Source organism: Onychomys torridus, chromosome 5 (assembly GCF_903995425.1).
Source record: "Onychomys torridus chromosome 5, mOncTor1.1, whole genome shotgun sequence".
NCBI classification, from domain to species: Eukaryota; Metazoa; Chordata; class Mammalia; order Rodentia; family Cricetidae; genus Onychomys; species Onychomys torridus.
The window spans coordinates 32,781,028-32,801,802 of NC_050447.1; the positions used below are offsets into that span (position 1 = coordinate 32,781,028).

General features: G+C 43.2%; 1 protein-coding gene across 2 annotated transcripts in view; it reads left to right on the forward strand.

Moving 5' to 3' along the window:
• The first annotated feature begins 8,299 nt into the window (after window positions 1–8,299).
• The window catches only part of Cbfb (core-binding factor subunit beta), a 43,528-nt gene continuing 31,052 nt past the window's right edge, over window positions 8,300–20,775 (forward strand). For both annotated transcript variants that reach the window (XM_036188971.1, XM_036188970.1), the window contains exons 1-3: window positions 8,300–8,538; window positions 8,770–8,856; window positions 15,468–15,584. In XM_036188971.1, the coding sequence (XP_036044864.1) occupies window positions 8,461–8,538; window positions 8,770–8,856; window positions 15,468–15,584 (282 nt within the window). In that variant the 5' untranslated portion in view covers window positions 8,300–8,460. The remainder of the gene's footprint in view (window positions 8,539–8,769; window positions 8,857–15,467; window positions 15,585–20,775) is intronic.

Sequence of the window (20,775 nt, forward strand, 5' to 3'; positions counted from 1 at the left end):
GTACATTCAGTTGAGGCAGGTCCAAGCCCCTCCCGCTCCATCAAAGCTGTACAAGGTGTCCAGCCATAGTGAGATCTTATCTGAAGAAGAGGAGGAGGAGCAAGAGGAAGTGGAAGAGGCAGTACCACAGAGAAATGTAGCAATGTAACTTGTATAAGGGAATTTACAATGCCTGTATCTTTGGAAACAGAAGTTCTGCTTCTAAAAACTGGTACTAAAAACACTATCCAGAACTCTTAAGAGAAAGTCAATGCATCACAAGCTTCATAGCAGCCTTAACTACAATAACAAATAACAGGAAACAATCTAAATGTCCAACAACAGGGAACTGGAACAGTGAATGAAGAAGATGCTATTAAAAATATGAAGTGATATCAGGGAAAAATACTTGTAGCATAGGTTTAAGGCGATATCCCTAACAGAGAACTAAAAACTGCACATGCAGAATGTCAGAGCCATGTAGGAAAGTGTGTGGATGGAACAAGGCCAAGGGAAATACACTAAAATGTTAGCAATTGTTCATTGTGGTGGTGCTAGTTTCTTGGGTTATTATCGTTGGTGGTGATTTTTGAGATGAGGGTCTCACAGAGTTGCCCAGCCTGGCCTTGAACTTCTGGGATTAAGGTCAAGCAATCTCCCAACTTCAGTTTTTGGGTCTGTAGCAATGATTGTTTTAAGGTGACCAGACTCTTTTTTTCCCCTGTAATTCCTATTTTTTTTTTTTTTTTTTACAAAAAAAGTTTACATTTTTGAATACTTTCTTTAAAGTCTTAGTGCTGGCTGTAAAGAATAAACACAAATTAGCAGGGCGCCAAATTCTTACAGGGTCAGGAGCAGGAGCGCTGCTGTGAATAGGTGGTAGGGCTAGGAATGTGGCTCAGTAGAATGCTTGCCTAGCATGTACCAGGCCCTGTGTTCAGTCCCCAGCACTTCAAAAATAAAAACAATAAGCACGAGGCCAGCAAGATGGCTCACTGGGTAAAGGCACTTGCCTCCAAGCCGAGCAACCTGAGTTTGATCCCTGAGACCCACGTGGTAGGAGAAAGCCAATTATCACAAGTTGTTGTCTGAGCTCCACATACCCTCGTATTATATCATATCATTTCATATATCATACCGTATCGTATCGTATCAGCATGCATGCTCCCCAATCACACAAAGTAAATAAAATGATGAATAAAAGGGCTGGGAGGGGTGCTCAGTTACTCTGTGGGAGACAGAGGCCCCTAAACTCATATTTGAAGAAGGATGAGCTTCCCTGCAGAGAAGCGGGGAGAAAGTCATGCCAGAGGCATGTGGGAAACATGAGCAGGCCAGTATGGGTTGCAGGGTGCCATGAGGAGAAACAAGAGATGGATTTGGAAAGGAAAGATTGTCTGGGGTCTGGAATGCTACGCTAAAGGGCTAAAGGCCTTTGTCGTTCTGCCAAGAAAAAAGCAGGAGACTTGGGGGAGGGGTCTTAAGTAGGAGCACTGCATGGTTCAAGTTCATGGCTGATATTCCCTGTCTAGTCTGTTTCCCATCACTTGCCAGAAGTGGAGGAGGGACAAAGCGTCAATGCAGCCCCATAAGATCAGCCGGGCCTCTTGACCCCAGCCAGGACCTCTTCCCACCATACCAGGCTCCCTCTCAGTCCTCAGGCACCCAGACAAATCCCTCCACCGCCTAGGACAAAGAGGCTCATTTGGAGCCTGGGCAAGACTTGCAAACGTCAACCTTGTAATTACAAGGATGAAATCATCTGGTTCCTTTTAAGCAAAAGCGTTTATTGATCCCAACACTGAAGAAATTCTATTCTGGGTAAATTTGCTCCTCTTTCCTTTCCCTATGGCTGAGCTGAGCTGATGGGGGAGGGTGGCAAGAGAGCTGAAGGGCGGGGGGTGACCATGGACGACAAGACACTTTTGGGATGAAAGAAAAACTCTGTAGGGCCCAGGGGCAAATTTTATGGAATGTGAGTTTTACATTTTAAAAAAATTTTAAAAAGGATGTTAAGGGCCCAGGAAACTGCCTTACTCAGGCAGATGACACATTTGTCCTGGATACTGGCCCATCGCCTTCTAAAACCTAGAAGCTGAGTGGAGCCAGGACTTTAGGCATGGTGCCAGTTACCAATTTCTCTTCCTTTCCCTCAAGTCTCATTTGTGGCTCAGATCCCAGTTTCAAGATGGCACAATATTTCCTCAGTAACTCAAGGGAAACCGTTTCCTTAGAAAAGAAGATGACACAGGCACAGAGACCTGGAAAGTCAGATGTGGGGAGCTCAGGTATGGGATCCAGATAAAGCCATCCCTTCTGCGGGACTTGGCGAGGCAAGACCACTGGGCCTTGACTTTCCGAGACAAAGGACAAACAGCTGCGTTCGGGGGCAGGAATGAATAACCTCAAACACAAGAGTTGCATCTCCTACAGAGGCTTACAACAGGACCCTGGTATTAAACGGTTAAGGAGTCTCTGGGACATGGTGGATACTCCAGTAGGAGAGATCCAGCGACAGCTTTCTATGAGTTTGCAGATCAGTAAGAGGTATAGGCAGGACCATCTCCACCAGCAGAGAAGGATGGTTAAGATCATTTTGAAATTGGAGATTTAGCTTAGTGGTAGAGTGCTTGCCTAGCAAGTGCAAGAGCCTAAGTGTGGACCCCAGCACTAGTGTGTGTGTTGGGGGGCACACAAAATAATCCTTTTAGGGGTGGTGGCACATACCTGTAATCCTAGCACTTAGGAGGATTGGTGCACTATGTCAAACTTGCAGGACTGTGTGGAGAAGTGAATGAAAACGATATAATCAGAGCTCATAATCTAATGGATCAGAGTCTTGTAATTTACCTTAACGCCTTTTCACTCTCTAATTCCCCCATCTACCTGACGGGCCCACAAGACCTGATTTAGAAAGTGGTTGTGCAAATGAGCTGAGACAGGGACATTAAAACCCTCAAGCCAGAGTTTCATAGTTTCTCCATCCTTGCCCAGCACTGGTGCGTCATTTTCTTTGTGTGTACATCATGTGTGCTGGGATAAATTAGCACGTGTGAATGTGTGGGCCAGAGGTTGACATCGGTGTCTTCTTTACTTGCCCTGCCTTATTTTTTGCATCTCTCATTGAACCTAGAACTTACCAATTCAACTATTCTGGCTAGCCAGCAAGTTCCAGGGATTCTCCTGCCTCTGCATACCCAGCACTAAGATGACCAGCATGAGCTCTGAGGCCTGACTTTTTAAAATTGTGGCTTCCAGGGACCTGAGCTTAGGTTTTCATGCTTACATGGCAAGCGCTCTCCTGATGGTGCCATCTCCCCAGTATCCCTAGTGTGTGTTTTCTGTTAACCTACTAGGGATCGGACTGGGGTCCCAGGAAGTGACTACCCAGACAGAAAGGTAGGGAAATGTGCAGAGGAGCCCCTGAGCTTGTTAGATCTTAAGAAGGTCCCAGGTAACAAAGCTTCAGAGGAATCACTAGTGATGGGGAAGTGATGGGAAGGATATTTCTAAGCAGCACAAAGATACTCCCAAGTTGCCATCATGGACCTCTTAGAAGTGGGTCTGAGAAACTTCACAGGGCAGTCTGAATCAATCTATACTCAACCAGACTACTGCCAGAGCTGTTAGGAGTACAGACCGAAATGTACCTCATTTGGATGAAATTTTCCTTTATAAATTTCTTTTAATCCCATTTTTAAAATAAGCCAAGAAAAATTTAAACAACTAAAAAGGCATACAGAGGTCAGCTGAGGAGAGTTCCTAGAGCCAACTGCTTGTTTCCCAGCAGTGTTTTCCCGGACCAGGCCACTCAGATGCCAGACCATGCTGAGTGTGGGTTACCCTGTGGCCTGGAGTTGCCAAAGGCTGCAGTGATTCCGGGTTTCTGGGCAGATTTTGCCATCTATTTCCCAAAGGACATCGTTCCCCAGCCCCATCCAGCTGACAGTTAAAGTACTCTGGCTTGCTCTGTGTTCCCTGCATTCACGCCCATCTAGATTCAGATCCCTTGACCTCACTACTATTTTTCCTTTCAGGGCACTAATAGAGATTGATTTTCTCTCTTCCCTTTTTGTTTTTCAAGACAGGGTTCCTCTGTGTAGCCCTGGCTACCCTAGGACTCGCTCTACAGACCAGGCTGGCCTCAAACTTACAGAGATCCACCTGTTTCTGCTTCCCTAGTGCTGGGATTAAAGGTGTGTGCACCACCACCATCCGGCTTCTTTTTTTTTTTTTCTTCTTTTCCTTTCTTTTTCTGTTTGTTTGGTTTGGTTGTTTGGTTTGCTTTGGTTTTTTGTTTTTGTTTTTCTTTTGTTTTGGGTTTGACAGTTCCACTATGCAGCAGTACCCACAAGCTGGCCTGAGACTTAACATCCTCTTGCCTCAGTCTTCCGAGTACTAGTCTAGTGTTACAGGACTGGGTCATCCTTCCCAGTTTCAACTTTTATTTCCAATGGAAGAAACAATTACTGTTAGAAACAAAAGGCCAAGATGACATGCAAATGAATAGGCCCACTGGAGCCCACTGGAGAGCATTGGTACTTTCTTAAGGTCACTTTTCAGAGGTTGAAACAGAAAGTAATACAAATGTCTACCTAAACAGAACGTGGTGGTGCTGACTGATACCTCACGGGATACGCTTTATTCACTACCACCCCCACATGAGGGCCAGGAGCAAAAATGCCAGCAATAAGCCCTACACTAGCAGACAGGGCTTGTTGACTGGGAACCATGCCATCTCTTCTTGCTTAGCAATGACTGGGCTGCCTGTGCACAAAGACTGTCTTGGCTGGACTGGCAGACTTGAGGTTGATGCAGTAGATGCATAGAAGACCCTACTCCTGTGAGTGGTGTGGATCTGCCTCACGTACCTCCTAACCCATGTGACAGACAGTCAATGCTAATTTTGTCAATTATTTTGCCTGTGGAAATTTTTTCATCAGTTTGACCAAAATATTTATGCACTAATAAGAGTGGGATGCTTTGGGGCTAGAAATGTATCACTCATTTGACAGAGTGATTACCTAACATGAGCAAATGCCCTGGGCCCCATCCATAGCATCACATAAACCAAGTGTGATGGATAGCTCATGCCTGCCATCCCAGCACTGGAGAAGTAGAAGCAGATGAAGCAGAAATTCAAGGTCACTTTTTAAAAAAGTATTATTACAAAATGAGTCAAGAGAATGAGAGCCCGTCTTAAAAATAAATCAGTAGAGCCAGGTAGTGAAGACACATGCCTTTAGTCCCAGCACTCAGGAGGTAGAAGCAGGTGGAGCTCCATGAGTTCTAGGCCAGCTTGGTCTACAGAGAAGCCTGTCTTGAAAACAAACAAACAAAAACCAATAAAAACTGCATCCTTTGCCCGATATAGCTGATACAAATTGTTTAGAGGGCCCATAACACATTTCCATTCATTCCCTCTTTTGAGAAAAAAAATGTCTTTCTCTCCCTTTCAATTTATCGAACTGTCTCTGGTGCTGCCAATCACAGGCCTTCAAACCCTGATGAATGGGCATAGAATGTAAACTGATAGATCGTATCAGTACATCTGTCTGGACATTATGATTTTACAGAGGGGAGGCTATGTGAACCCAGAATGAGCAATCAAGGTCCTTCCCTGTAATTTTCAAGAAGTTGAAGGGTGGCTGATGCTATCCTTTGCCAGGAAGTGGAAGCCACCTAAGAGAGCCTCTGAGGATTAAGCAGGGAAGAGAAAGGAGAAACGGGAGTGCCTACTGTTGGGATGATGTTCATTTACACCCATCTTTGTTTACTTGAAATAACTGACCTCTTTCAGTTTTAAGTTTGTTGGGATAGGGTTTCCGTCCCTTGCGAAGGAAAGGGGCCTGAGCAGGGCTGCTGAGACAGCTCAGCATGTTCAAAAGCACTTGCTGTGTGAAAACCTGATGACCTGCGTTCAGTTCCTGGAACCCAAGTAAAGGAGGCATTACAGAACTGACTACACACAGCTGTCCTCTGAACTGTACATACAAGCCATGGCATGTGCGCATGTGCACCGCCCCCCCACATTAAAAAGTAAATAAAGCTGGTCGGTGGTGGCACACGCCTTCATCCCAGCACTCGGGAGGCAGAGGCAGGCGGATATCTGTGAGTTCGAGGCCAGCCTGGTCTACAGATCGAGGTCCAGGACAGGCACCAAAACTATACAGAGAAACCCTGTCTTGAAAAACAAAACAAGCAAACAAACAAACAAACAAATAAATGAAAAGAGGCCAGAGTGGAAGATTGTGAAATAGCTAAAGGTCCATCAGTAGCTATTGTTTCCATCTACACCTGTACCCTTTCTATTCATGTACACATACCCATTCTACAGGCTTGGGGGTGCGGGGCGGGGGGTGGGGTGTGGTGGGGGATGTCTGTCCTAAGAAGGAGCTGATTTGCCTAGCAGAGTGGTGCAAGTCTTTAATCCCAGCACTCAGGAGGCAGAGGCAGGTGGATCTCTCTGTGTTCGAGACCAGCCTGGACTGCAGAGCAAGTTCCAGGGCTGCCAGGGCTACACAGAGAAACCCTGTTCCAGAAAACAAAAACAAGCAAAACAAAGAGGAAGAAAGGGAGGGAGGGAGGAAGGAAGGAGCTGATTCCATATCTGTTAATGGAAAGAGTATGACTCTCAAAACCATTGACTTACAGGATCTCCTTCCTCCTTTTTTTTGGGGGGGGGGAACATAGGTCCTAAACTCAAGAACTCTTCCTGCCACAGTGCTGAAGTATCTGGGGCTATTAAGTACATGTTGCCTACAAATCTGACTGCTTAAAAAATCTTGCCCATGAAGGCTGGAAATATAGCTCAGTGGTATACACTTGCTCAGGTGAAGCCCTGGGTTTGAACTGCATCACCCAGGCTGTGGTGGTCTGGATGAGAAATGTCTCACACAGGCTCAGATGTTTAAATACTTAATCCCCAGGGGTAGGGTAGTATTATTTGGGTAGGTTTAGGAGGCGTGGCCTTGCTGGAGGAAGCATGTGGGGGGAGGGGGGAGGCACCTTTGAGGTTTCAAAGCCACTGGCATTCCTAGATCTTATTCTGTTTCACATGTTTTATTTAAGATGTGAGCCCTCAGAGCCAACCATGCCCGTCATCATGGACTCTAACCTGCTGGAGTGGTAAGCTCAAATAAACTCTTCTATCAGTTCCTTGAACATGGTGTGTCATCACAGCAACAGAAAAGTACCTCACACAACACACAAACCCAACAACAAACCCTGGACTTTGGGCAATCGACTCTCCAGACCTGAGTTAAAATGGCCAACCACCCCATAGGAGGTTGGGTAGGTATGGGCCATTGCTAAAACAAGGACAGTCTCTGGCAAACTACCGCAGTTGTTTACCCAAGTTTAGGTTTCTATGTATAAGACTGAACTTGACTAGCTGTAAAATTCTGCCGAAATCTGTATTCAAGCAGGCATTGCCAACTGACCTCAGAACTGATTCTGGTGACTTTGGGTGTGTCCTCAGGACGCTTACTCAGCCTCTGGTCGGCAGAGTTGGTATCTATTTGCCATCCTTGAACTGAACTTTTAACAAACTGGAATTTTAAGGATCGGGATTTATTGAGGGTCAGCTTTAGATCAAGCTCTGTTGCAAATCGAGACCATCTTCTGCTCTGGCTAAATGACTTCTCTAGAACTTGCAGATATTTTTCGTACTTGACTCCATATTTGGGTAAAAATATAGACTGGCAACGGGTTATATATAATTTAGATGGTTTTTCTTTAAATGGTGTGCTAGACCTACAGAAACACTCATACTAACGCTAAGAATTTATGAGTATGCATTTTGGAAATTACCAATCTGAGTCTTACAAGTACTGGTGTGGTACTTGTCTAAAACCTTCGTCCGCAGACAGACTCGTTAATGCCCACCTGGCTCCAGCAGCCACCACCTTTCCCCCATGATTCAGCTAGATGTCGACTTCCACCTTTCAGTGCACAGTCCACATCCCTCCCTGCCTGTGTGAAGTATGCAAAGTCCTCAAGGACTTAGGTTTCCTCGAATTCAAGTGGCTATCTGGGGTTGCTCTGCTTGGCTGGCTATGGAGCCAAGAAGTTCCAGATAGCCCAGAAAGGGCAGAAAAAAAAGGGTCTGCGGGGCGGCTCCTAGTTGCTAAGGGAGGGGCGGATCCCTTCTGGACGGTGGTTCTGAGAAGCCCGCGGACAGGCCAGGGTAAGGAGAGCGTGCTGCGGAAGGAGCCGGGTTTCACCGCAACCCAGTGGCCCCGCGAGCCAGGGGGTGGCGCATGCGCGGCGCGGGTCGTGGAGTTGTGAATGGTGCGTCTTGTTTGCTAGAGTTTGAGGCGGCGGCGGCGGCGGTAGCGTGGGTTGGGCTCAAGCAGACGGCCGCACCTCAGACTCCCTGGAGCGGGAGTCCAGACGCCGCGGGTGGGCGGTCGGCCGGTCAGCACCGAGCCCGCCAGCGGGTGCCCGCGCTAGCCCGGAGCGCGGCCTGAGGGCGGGAAGATGCCGCGCGTCGTCCCCGACCAGAGAAGCAAGTTCGAGAACGAGGAGTTCTTCAGGAAGCTGAGCCGCGAGTGTGAGGTGAGGCGGGTGGGAGGCGCGGAGGCCTCGGCGCGCCCCGAGTGGGCCCGGGCGGAGAAAAGTTTGAGCGGCTTGGTTCCCCGCAGGCCCGCGGCGGCCAGCCGGCGGAGGGGTAATCTCACCCGGCAGCAGCCCGCCCGCAGACTCTGCTTGCCCTTATCGGAGCCGCGGGGAGCGGGCGGGCGCCGCGGCGGATTTGGCTCCTGATTTCGGGGCACCTCTGCCTTGCAGATTAAGTACACGGGCTTCAGGGACCGGCCTCACGAGGAGCGCCAGACACGCTTCCAGAACGCCTGCCGCGACGGCCGCTCGGAGATCGTAAGTCGGCGGGCCCGGGTGCGCGGGGAGGCCGCGGGGACCCAGGCGCGCGCCAGTCACTTGTTGCGCGCGGCCCAGGCGGGTTCCGGACGGCGCCGCGGACGCTGCGGCTCCCGGAACTGAGCGGGCGCAGTCTCACTTCCTAGTCGGATTCGAAAGGAGAAAGCAGACCCTGGCGGGTCGGCCCTCGGGCGGACACGCGTGCCCCCTGACCGGCTGCCAGGGTCAGTGGTTCCCGGGCAGGCTCGGCTCTCGGGGAGGAGGAGGAGCTCAAACCCGAGCCTGGCAAAGGTTATCGCCTAGCCGGTGATCTCGATCAGGGATCGGAGTGTTTGTAGGAAGAACACACCCATTCGTAAAAAGAATCATTTGGGGTCAGCGACAGTTTGCTTCTGAGAAGCGAGATTGGTAAATCTATATGGGAAGATATCTCCTAGTGCAGCCGAGAGTAAATCCACTCCACTTATCTGTCGTCCTAACAGCGGAGGGGGAGGGGGGCCCCAGAGGATGGACCATTTTCTTTTCTTAGAATGTTGAGTCTGAAAGAAACGTTTATTTTCTTTTTTTCTAACCTAAACATGTCCCTCTTAGTATTGGGGTCCCTAAAGAATTGTCCGCCTCTACAAAACCAAACCCGAGGTTGATCTAGAGGCTCCTGTTGATGTTTGAAGCCTACTAGTCATCAAGTCCAGGGTGGAGAAATATTAGTGACCTAGTTCTTGTCTGTTAGTTGCCCTCTTCTGATGGGTTGGTTAGGAAGCAACGAAGGGAAAAACTATAGGAGAGAGATTCTTAGGTTTTCGGTTTGGGTTTGTTTGTTTGTTTTGTTTTGTTTTAGTTGAAGTACTGTGTAATGGAATCTTAATATTTGCTCAGTGACAGACCCATTGCCTTAGCCCAAACTTGAAGCAAAGGTACAATATGAATACGGTTAACGGTACAGACTATTGATGAATGTATTCCGTTTCCCCACACACACACAGTTTTTTTAATTGAGATGTAATTCACATATCATGAGCTCAATCAACTTTTGGTCACTGAAACCAGATTTATTTTTAAGGGTTATTTTAGTATTTAAAATGAAGGCTGTTGGAATGGAGTTGGAGTGAGACAACTCTAGTTAGCTATATCAAGAGCTGTAAACTATTTGATCATTAAGGTGTTTTATCAAAGAAAGCCTGCCGCTTTCAACCCATATCTGGTTTCTTGAGTAATTGTGGTGGTTGAAAAAGGCCTTGGAAATGCTTTTTAGTTTGGGCCCTGAGTGGTAGAAGACAGCTATTCAGTAGTCCAGTGATGATGGCATCCTTTCCTGCACTTCAGAAGCAAGAGGGGGATGGTAGGTATACTTGATAAAGAATTTCCTGGATGATACCCTAGGGAAGACCACCTCTCCAGATCCCAGCTTCCCTTGGTTACCTCACTTCTTTGTGTAGGGTTGAGGCCTAGTGGGCTTTTCCCCATGGCATGTCCAGTGTCATCCTTGTCAGCTCATTTTTGAGCAGTCATGTTGGTGAGATTTTATGAGTGTAGCTTCTGACTCTGCTGGAGACACAGTCTCACAGCAATGCCCTGCTCTCTGGCTCTTAAACAGTCTCTCTACCCCTTCTTTAGTGGTCCCTGAGGGTTAGGTGCAGGAACATTTTGTAAGTGTATCCACTGGGACTGGCTTCACAACAAGTAATTAATTGTTTAATTTCTTTTTTTAACATTAGTTGATTGAGTGGAGGGGGCCGTATTGTGCCATGGTGAGTGAGTGGAGGTCACAGCATAAGGTAGAAATATTGGTTCTTTCCTTCACTATGTGGGTCCCAGAGTTTGAATTCATATTGGCAGGGTTAGCTATATAAGTACCTTTACCTTCTTATTGGCCCTTTGTTAAGTAATTTAGTTATTTGTCTTTGGGAAGGAATTTCACATTTCCTTTTCTTTCTAATTTTTACCTTTTAATTAATTGTTACCTATTCTCCCCACCCTAGTACTAAGACTTGAACCCTAGGGTCTTGAGCATGCTAGGCAAATATTCTGTATAACTGGGCTATATCCATGGCCCTTTTGAAAACGTTTTATTTTAGGCTTTGAAAGAGGGCCTTCCTAAGTTGCTTTGAACCTGTGATCTTTGTGCTTTCTGACTATAATTATATTTCCTTCATTTATTTTCTATGGATTTGTGTGGGTGGGCAGGCTTTCAAGTAGCCCAGGCTGGCCTCAAATTCAGTATATAGCTGAGGATGACCTTGAACTGATCCTTTTTGCCTTACATATAAATACAGGATCCTGTCGGCTAGAGAGAGCTGTTCTATCTAGTGGTTGAGGTCATGCCTAGCCCTCTTCCCAAAGAAAACTCCCAGGTCCTTTAGCTTACAGAAATAGAGACCATATTCTGAGTATCTTCTAAGTTTAAAAAAAAAATCATAATTTTTTTGTTTTGCATCAAAGATATTTGATTATCTGAATTTTGAATTTAGAGGTTATATAATTTAATGCCCAAAATTTATGTCTTCTGAACTAGCTGTTGTGGAACTTGCTTTATTGACCAAGCTAGCCTTGAACTCAGAGATCCACCTGATTCTGCCTCATGAGTGCTGGGATTAAAGATGTGTACCACCGTGCCTGGTCATTAATTCTTATAATAAGCATGTTCTTATAATAATAAATGTCTTTATTACTAATAATACAAGAAATAATTGAGAGAAAAATGACTTGTGGGAGTTATTATTGTGAGAAAAGTAAAAGCTAATTGTGTGTGTGTGTGTGTGTAAACACAGGTTCTCACTTTGTTTTTTTGTTTTGTTTTGTTTTTTGTTTGTTTGTTTTTTGACATAGCTGAGGACCGAACCCAGGGCCTTGCGCTTGCTAGGCAAGTGCTCTACCACTGAGCTAAATCCCCAACACCCAAGTTCTCACATTGTAACAGGCTAGCCTCAGACTCCTAATCCTCCTGCCTCTAATACATACATTTATATTTTTCATTTTCACACTAATACTTTTAATCCTGAAATTCAAATAGTAAGAAGTATGTTGGGTTCTAAAACAAAGTGTGCTGTTTTAATGTTTTCAGAGTTTTCCTAACACTTTCAAAAGTGTAAATATTTCATTTAAAAAAAAAAAAATGGGTTAGCTAGTGTTTTGCTGGACAAGGTGGTCCATGTTTTTAATCCTAGATTTCAGGAGGTAGGCAGATTAATGTGAATTTCAGGCCAGCCTGGTCTACATGGTGACCCAGGCTAACTAGAACTACATAGTGAGACCTTGTCTCAAAAAAAAAGGAAGAAAAAGATGGGGTTGCAGTACTTGCCTATTACTTTTTGCCACTTTTCATCCTCATGAGAAGAATCTTCAGCTAACAGGCATGAAGTTAGCGAAGCAGAAACTTTACTTGTTTTGAGTACTACAATTTGTGTGTGTGTGTGTGTGTGTGCGCGTGCGTGCGTGCGTGCGCGCGCGCACGCACACACACACAACAAGCACACAGGCACCCACTCTCACATGAATAGTGTGCTTGTGGAAGTCAGAGGGCAGTTTAATGGAATCAAGTCTTTCTTTCCACCATGTGGATACTGAAGGTGAAACGTGAGTTGTCAGGCTTGTGCAGCAATATCTTTATCCACTAAACCGTCTCCCAAGCCCCTGTTTTGTGTTTTGAGACAAGAACCTTTGTAACACAGGCTAGCCTTGGAACTCCTGATCCTTCTGCCTCTGCTGCTTGATTGCTGTAATGACAGGTGTGAGCAACACCCACTTTAGGAAGTTTGAGATTGCCATTCAAATAGGAAGTGAGGTAATAGGATCCACAGTGTCCAGCACAGACCTGACTTAGGGTACTAGTAAACACAACAGTCAACAGACATGTCTCCTGGGCTGGATTTAACCTGCCAGTTCTCTGCTCTGAAATGTTATTGAAGGCCAAGAAAGTTAGCTCTTCTTGGTAATTTCCCTGTGGCTGTGTGTGTGCTTTGTGCCTGTAGTTTCAGTACTGGAGACTTTGAGTGAAAAAGGTGACTTGGGCCCTGGAGTTTGAAGACAGCGTAGGCAAAACAGCAAGATAGAGTCTCCAAAGTCAAAGCTGAGCATGAAGCTCCTGCTTGTGAACCCAGGACTTGGGTACTTGAGACAGGAGGACTGCCTTGAATTTGAACAGCCTGAGCTCTGTGATGAGTTTTAGGGCATTCTGTGGAGGGAGGGTTTATTTCTCTTATATTATTCAGCACACATTTATTAAGAAATTTTTTTGTTTTGTTACGTTTTTTTCGAGACAGAGTTTCTCTGTAGCTTTGGAGCCTGTCCTGAAACTCACTCTGTAGACCAGGCTGGCCTTGAACTCACAGAGATCTGTCTGCCTGGCTCTGCCTCCCAAGTGCTGGGATTAAAGGCGTGCGCCACTACCACCTGGCACAGCACACATTTATATGTTGTTTATTGATATTTTTCTAAGCAGCTTAATAAATAAGGAAACTGAGATCATACAGCCTAGGCAGATTTCCTTCTAGAATTCTAGTTTTCATTTTTTGGAGGGGATGGGATTGGGCAGGGTCTCATGGAGCCCAAGTTGGTTTTAAACTTAATGTGTGGTCAGAGATGAACTTGAATTCATGAATCTGCTTTTCATTTGAACTTAGGCTGGTGGGGCTTTCATGAGTGAAACTTGCCCAGTTGAGAAGTTGAGCAGTTCGGCTGATGAAATGTACTTGTAGTACCAGTAATAGAAATAAATAGGAGGGAGGGAGGAAATATTAGTTAAGGCCAGCTTGGGCTGCATAGTGAGACCCCTTTCTTCTGAAGTTGTTATTCCTCAGGGGAATTGTTGGGAAAATTCTTATCTAGTAACTTTGAGCAAATCCCCCGAATGTGAGCAAGCCCCTTGCTTTCAAATGAAGATTATGTTTAGAAACAATGAATGCTTTAGAATTTAATTAGCAAAATAAAACTATGCTTCCAGCAAAGAGAAGTTCATACATAGATGTCTTTAAAACTTTTTATAAACGTATATGGGTGTTTTGCCTTCATGAATGTCTATGCCCTATGTGATGTGCCTAGTGTCCACAGAGGTAGAAATGGGGCCTTGGATCCCCTGGAAGTTAAGTTACAGATGATTGTGAGCCTCCATATGGATGCTGAGAATCGAATTCCAGTCCCTTAAAAAAGTTGCCAGTGTTCTTAGGAGCTGAACTGTTGCAGGGAGGCGGGTGTTTGTGAGCTCAGATCGAGATCCAGGACAGGCACCAAAACTACACAGAGAAACCCTGTCTTAGGTGGGGGGGAAAAACTGAACTGTCTCTCCAGCCCCTAAAATGATTTTTTTCCCCCCAAGTCAGGGTATTACTATATAGCTCTGGCTGTCCTGGAACTCACTATGTAGACCATGGGGGCCTTGGATTCACAGAAATCTGCTTGTTTTATGCCTTCCAGGTGCTGAGATTAAAGGCATGTGCCAATATGCACAGCTTAAAATGTTGGGGTTTTTTTTGTTTTGTGTTTTTATTTTTCTAGATGGGTTCAAAGCTGGGGTGTCAGGCTTGGGCCATGCTGCTTGACTGTGTCAAGACACTCCATTTTTGTTTTGTTTTTATTTCACATATGCAAGTCTGCACCGTGTGTGTGTGTGTGTGTGTGTGTGTGTGTGTGTGTGTGTGTGTGTCAAGTGTTGTGAGCCACCATGTGGGTGCTGGGAATTGAACTCCAGTCCTCTGCAAGAGCAGCCTGTGTTCTAACTGCTGAACCATCTCTCCAGATCAAAAATGTATGTTTTGGAAATGAGATTTTTACTTATTTCTTTCTAAATCTCTCTTGGAAAGGAGAAAAATGGTATTTGGGCGCTTTGCTTGTTTATTGGGGAAATAAGAGTTAAATTGCTCAGAGGCTGCATAAAATGATACTTTTTGAAGATGGTTTTAGATTTGTTCTGTGTATTGAGCTGTACCAGCCCTTTTTTTTTTTTTTTTTTTTTTTGAGACAGGGTCATACTTTGTAGCCCTGGCTGTCCTGGAACTCAGTATGTAGACCAGGCTGGCCTCAAACTCACAGAGCTCTACCTGCCTCTGTTTCCTGAGTGCTGCTAGAATCAAAGGTGTGCGCTATCACACCTAGCCTCCTAGTATTTTTTTCCATGGGCTTTGAAACTCATGCTTTAAAATGTACTTAAATACTGCAGGTTTTTAAAAATGCACCACACATGGTTGCATATTTTCTTGAGCCAAAGAATCAAAAATTAAAATATCTCATTTATACAACTTTAAATTATGACATTCTTTAAAATTTAAAATTATGAGTGATATTTCACATTTGAAAATGAAGTTTTTAGATCCCAGGATAAAGGTTTTGGTTAGACACAGCAATGTGAATTCCTAACGTCAGCAAAAAAATGACCTGAAAGAAAGTATTGATTCCATGTCTGATTTTATATTTAAGCAGCCAATGGCAAATGTCCTTAAAATGGAATCAGATGTTTGTAACTTAATACTTAAGAAAAATGATGAGTGCATGTTTTTTACTTTTAAGTATTCTCGGTGCTGCCTGGCTTAAGACATAAACTTATGTAAAAATAAATGACTGCCTGCATAATTTATGTAATGTCCTGCTCCTGATCCTGTTTGTATTGATTTTTCTAAAAGGCTTTTGTGGCCACAGGATCCAATCTGTCTCTCCAGTTTTTTCCGGCCAGCTGGCAGGGGGAACAGCGACAGACACCTAGCCGGGAATATGTCGACTTAGAAAGAGAAGCGGGCAAGGTAGGAAATATCTTTTTCAATTTCAAGTATTATGGATTGTTTTTTTATTGTCTAACTATTTGCATTTTAATAAGATTATTATCTGACTACCCAGACATATGATCAGATTTATTTTCATGTTAGAAGAATGTAAAATGATTTTAATGACTTTTATAACATTTGATCCTAATTTTATAGATATAATTATCAAGATAAGTTCTAATGTATAGGAAAATAAAATTCTACATTTAATATTTAAATTTTAGTTTCTTTAAAAGTTAGCAAGAAATGTTTTGTGTCTACTAAAATATATTACAATAGTCCTGTGAAAAATGAACTAAAGAGAAAAAAATGGGAAAAACTGTATGTTTAAGAATGTTTTTTTTAAAAGCTTAATGTTTCTGTATTTACAAACAAATTACAGGTATTTTGTTAATGTAGCATATTTGATTTTAAGAAAATCATTGGTAAACTTCTACTAGAAAATATTTTCTATTTATTTTAAGAAAAACTTGACGGGAATTAAAATAAATGCCTTACAATTTTTATGTTAGTATTTGAGACTAAAGTTATGAAAATATAGGTAGACATGTTTACATTGCTAGCTATTAAAAATCTGTATTATGTTACTTGATAAAAATTTAATAAATGGTATTTTAGATTGGTTGATCTTTGATCAAGGAGTCAGACTTTCAAAGAATAAAAAATATTTTTTCAAAATCAGCTGATTTTATGAACTTTTATATCCAGTTGTATACTCAATATCTCTCATACTTTCTCTGTAGGACGGTTTTGTTGGTGTTTTGGGGGTTTTGCTTGTTTGTTTTTCTGGGCTTTTTTGTTTTTGTTTTTGTTTTTCTTTTGAGATATATGGCCTCTTGTAGCCTGGCCTACCTTCGAACTCTTTGATCCTCCTGACTGGACTGTCAGGGTTACAGGTGTGTGCCACCACACCCAGCTTGTAGTATGTTACCATACCTGTTTCTAGCAACTTGCTAAATTATTTTCCTAAGTGTCATCATGTATGACTTGGCAGAGTTTGCCTTTTTAGTTTGGGAGGCAGCTTCTGGACTTCTTCATGAATTCCAAATCAGCCTGGCTACTGTGAGACGCTCTCTCAAAACAAAACAATGCCCGTGTGATGGCTCTGCAGGTAAAAATGTTGCCTGGCAACCTTGATGCCCTGAGTTGGATTCTCAGAACCCATTGTGGCTGTTGTCACTGCTTTAGCCTTCCTACCACAAGGTGAGAGAGAGTCCAGAGGAGCTACCAGAAGCTAGTGGATTATCACAATCGCAGAAACAACAGGAGAGAGCCTGCCTAAAAACAAACAAACAAACAAAAATGGATGGAAAGAGCTGGTTCCTGAAAAACTGGAGTCTGGTGTTCTGACACATCTGCACCCCCTACCACACACAAATAATAAAATAACACTTAAAGAAAAAAAAACCAAAAACTGAAAAGAAGTAACAGCATATAAGCATGTAAACACTAATTAAAAGATTTATCTGTTTTAAACACAGTGAAAGATTTTGTCTAGATTTGATCTTTTGTTTTTCCAGACAGGGTTTCTCTGTTTGTAGCTCTGGGTATAGACCAGGCTGGCCTTTAACTCACAGAGATCCACCTGCCTCTGTCTCCCAGTGCTGGGATTAAAGGTGTGCACCACCACTACCTGACTAGATTTGATCTTTTATGGGCAACCAGCTAATCTTTAGATTGAAAAGGGAAAGGCCTCAGGATTTTGGAAACAATGAGTAATAGTTACATAATTTACTTTATTGTGTATTAACTTGCTTAATTGGAAAATGAAAATTAGTATTTATGATATTTCAATTTCAGTAGCAAATGATAAAACTGGTGCAAGGTATCAAAAATGTACATCTTATTAATCCTAGTTGTAGAAGTTTTTCTAAAAGAGGGGCAGATGGTAAATATTTTCAGTTTTGCAGGCTTGAATTCTCTCTTACAGCTATTCACCTCTAGTTGTCATGTCAAAAGAGCTAAACAGGTGAGTAGGGTTGCATTCCAAGAATGTGGTAAAGCTAGTCAAAAAATCAGTATGTTTCCTTCCTATATAGTTTTTGCCATCACCTTTACTCACCAGAAGAAAGGCAGGAAGCAAACTGCACTCTCCTAGCATATTACTGCATACTGCTAAGATAAAGTACTCTGGTTGGTTTAAAACAGGAATACTAACCTAGGTTTTCTCATCCATGACGTTCAGCCTATGGAATCTTATATTTTCTTTCTCCCCTTTTCTGCTTTGTTGTTATCTTTAGACTTTCTGTCTTCACGGGCCTAAGGCTGACTGCCAAAAAGACAATTGGAAGAACTTTCCCAAACATTAATTATTTGCCAATTTTTAATTCTTATTTTTATCAGATACCAAATGAGTATCATCTCATATTTTTTTTCCACCTAGTTTGAACTCCTGATCCTTCTGTGCCTATACATCCCAAATGCTGGGATTACAGGTTTGTAAATTCCATTGCTTTAACCTAGTCACCTCCTCCCAATAAGCTCTTTTCTCTTAACTGGTGAGTGACCAGGAACATTTGTAGTTTTAAACAGGAAGCAACCTGAAGAAGGTTAGAAAATGGTGTGCCATGCAGTCATCTGGGGGGAATGTTCTAGACAAGGAAAAAAAAAATGTAAAGGTGGATGCACTACATACTCTATAAACAGCAAGCAGGCCAGTGTGGCTAGAGTAGACTAAGAAGGAGTAGAAGATGAGATAAGAGAATTAAAATAAGGAGCTGCTTAATGTGACCACGGTAGACTGTTAAAATGACTTTTGCTTTTTCAAGACAGTTTCTCTATAGCCCTGGCTATCCTGGAACTCACTCTGTAGACCAGGCTGGCCTCGAACTCAGGGATCTACTTTTCTCTGCTGAGTGCTGGCTTTAAAGGCATGTACCACCACCTCCTGACTGATTTTTTTTTTTTAAGGAAAATGTTATAATTTAATCTGTGTATATACATGTGTAAGGTTATGGGAATCTGTGCTTCATATCGGTCCTAGGGATTGAACTCTAGTTATCGGGCTTGGCAGCAAGTGTTTCCACCCACTGAACTGTCTCACCTGCCCAGAGGTGGTGTTCTTTTTTATTTTTATTTTTCTAATTTCTCCTGGTTTATTTGTTTTAGTTTTTTAAAGTCAGGGTCTCACATAACTCAGACTGATCTTGATTTTGCTATATAGCTAAGGTTGGCCTCCAACTTCTGATATTCTTCCCTCAGCCTCCAACATCCTGGATATAGGTGTGTGAGCCATTCATTACACCTGGCTTGACGGTGACTTTTATTCTGAGTAAAATTTAGAGTGGTTTCAGGGTTCCAAGCAGATGAATGATATGGTTTGTATTAGGTTTTGACAGATTCACTCTGCATTCTAGATTGAGAATAGATTGTAAGGACCAAAGTGAAGTAGGGAAACCAGTTTGGCTATTGAAGTAATCTTGGCAAGGCAGTGGTGGTGTAGTGAGAGGTGAATGTGTTCTGAAATAAAACTGTCTGAATTTGTTTATAAATTGGATGTAGTAGATGGGAAAGAGAGTGTTAGGAACAGCTCTACCTCTTTGGCTTGAACAACTGGAAATGTGGGGTTGCCATCATCTATGATGGGAGGGGCTGTAGATATAGGAAGAAGCAGGTTTGCTCAGTTTAGAGTTTGTGATGGTTGCTTCTTTTTATAGCTTCTGTTTCCTTACTGCATACTTTGAACTCCCAAAGCTAATTAACAAACTGCTTTTTTTTTTTTGGTGGTGGTGGTGGTGGTGCTGGTGTTGTATTTTGTTTTGTTGTGTTTTATTTTGTTTTTTTCTTTTCAAGACAAGGTTTCTGTATAGCCTTGCTGTCCTGGAAGTAGCTCTGTAGACCAGGCTGGGCTCGAATTCACAGAGAACCACCTGCCTCTGCCTCCCCATCACTGGGATTAAAAGTGTGTACTACCACTGCCCAGGTAACAAACTGCTTTTTAATGTGACCATTCATCTGTTTATCTCAAGAGTTCAGTGACCTTTGAAAAAGATCAACTTTATTGAAATGTAGTTTAAATATAATAAAGTGTACTAGATCAGTAGTGTAATTTTTACTTTAACAAGTGTATGCATACATATAAATGTGACTATGATTAAGGTAATATTTCAGCCACTCCCAAAAGTTTTCTCAGACTCCTTTACACAAATCTGGGATTGTTGTAGCTGCATGGTTCTGGGTCAGGTTCTCTCTTGAGGTTACATTTAAACTGTTAGCTAGAGCTGGACTATCTCTGAAGAGTGTCTGGAGCCAAGGCTGCACTTCTGAGCTCATATGACTTCTGTTTCAAGACGTGTGCTTCTCTGTACTGAGAAAGTGAATGAAGTCACCATGCTTTTTATGACTACTTCTCCGAGTCATTTGTGTCTCATTTGGTTTATTAGCAGCTAGTCACTAAGTCTAGGCCACATTCAACAGAGAAGGGGATTATTACACTTGGGTTTGAATACCAGGATGATGGGGTCATTGGCCATGTTGGAGCCTAGCCACAATAATAATTCTTAAATTTAGTGAGTTCAAAACAGCTTACAATGTTAGTAAAGAGAAACAATAATTTTGTATTCAAAACAGTTTTGTGATTCACACAGAAAACAGCCCCTTTTATTCATCTTTTGCTTATGTGATAGGAAGAATATTTTCACTAAGGCCTGTTGGCCAAGGTCTATAATCCCAACTTCTCCAGAGGCCTAAGTGAGAGTATCAAAAGTTCAAGGCCTTCTTGACCTATGGAGTGAGTTCAAGGTCAGCTTGGGCAGCTTAGGGAAACCTTGTCTCAAAAGGCAGAAAGAGACCTGGGGGGTGTAGATCAGTTTTAGAGCTTTTGCCTAGCACTTGTGAAGCCCTAGGTTCAACACCCCCTAGCTTCCCCCCACATACACACGCAATTTCCCCCAAAACTGAGGATTTTGGTGTTGGTTTTTTTTTTTCCAACCAAAGGTCTTTATAATAAGGAAGGTCTGTTAGCAGACTGTTACCTAAAAATAGGTGATTTATGTAAGTTCAGGTTAGAACATAATATTGTATACTTTTGTTTTGAAGTATTTAAAAACTTTGGGGGAGGACAGGCTGACTTGGAACTCATTATATGGATCAGGCTAGCCTTGAAACAAAAAGAAAAAAATATGTATGGGTGTTTTGCCTGCTTGTAAGTTTTTTCACCCTTTGTGTGCCT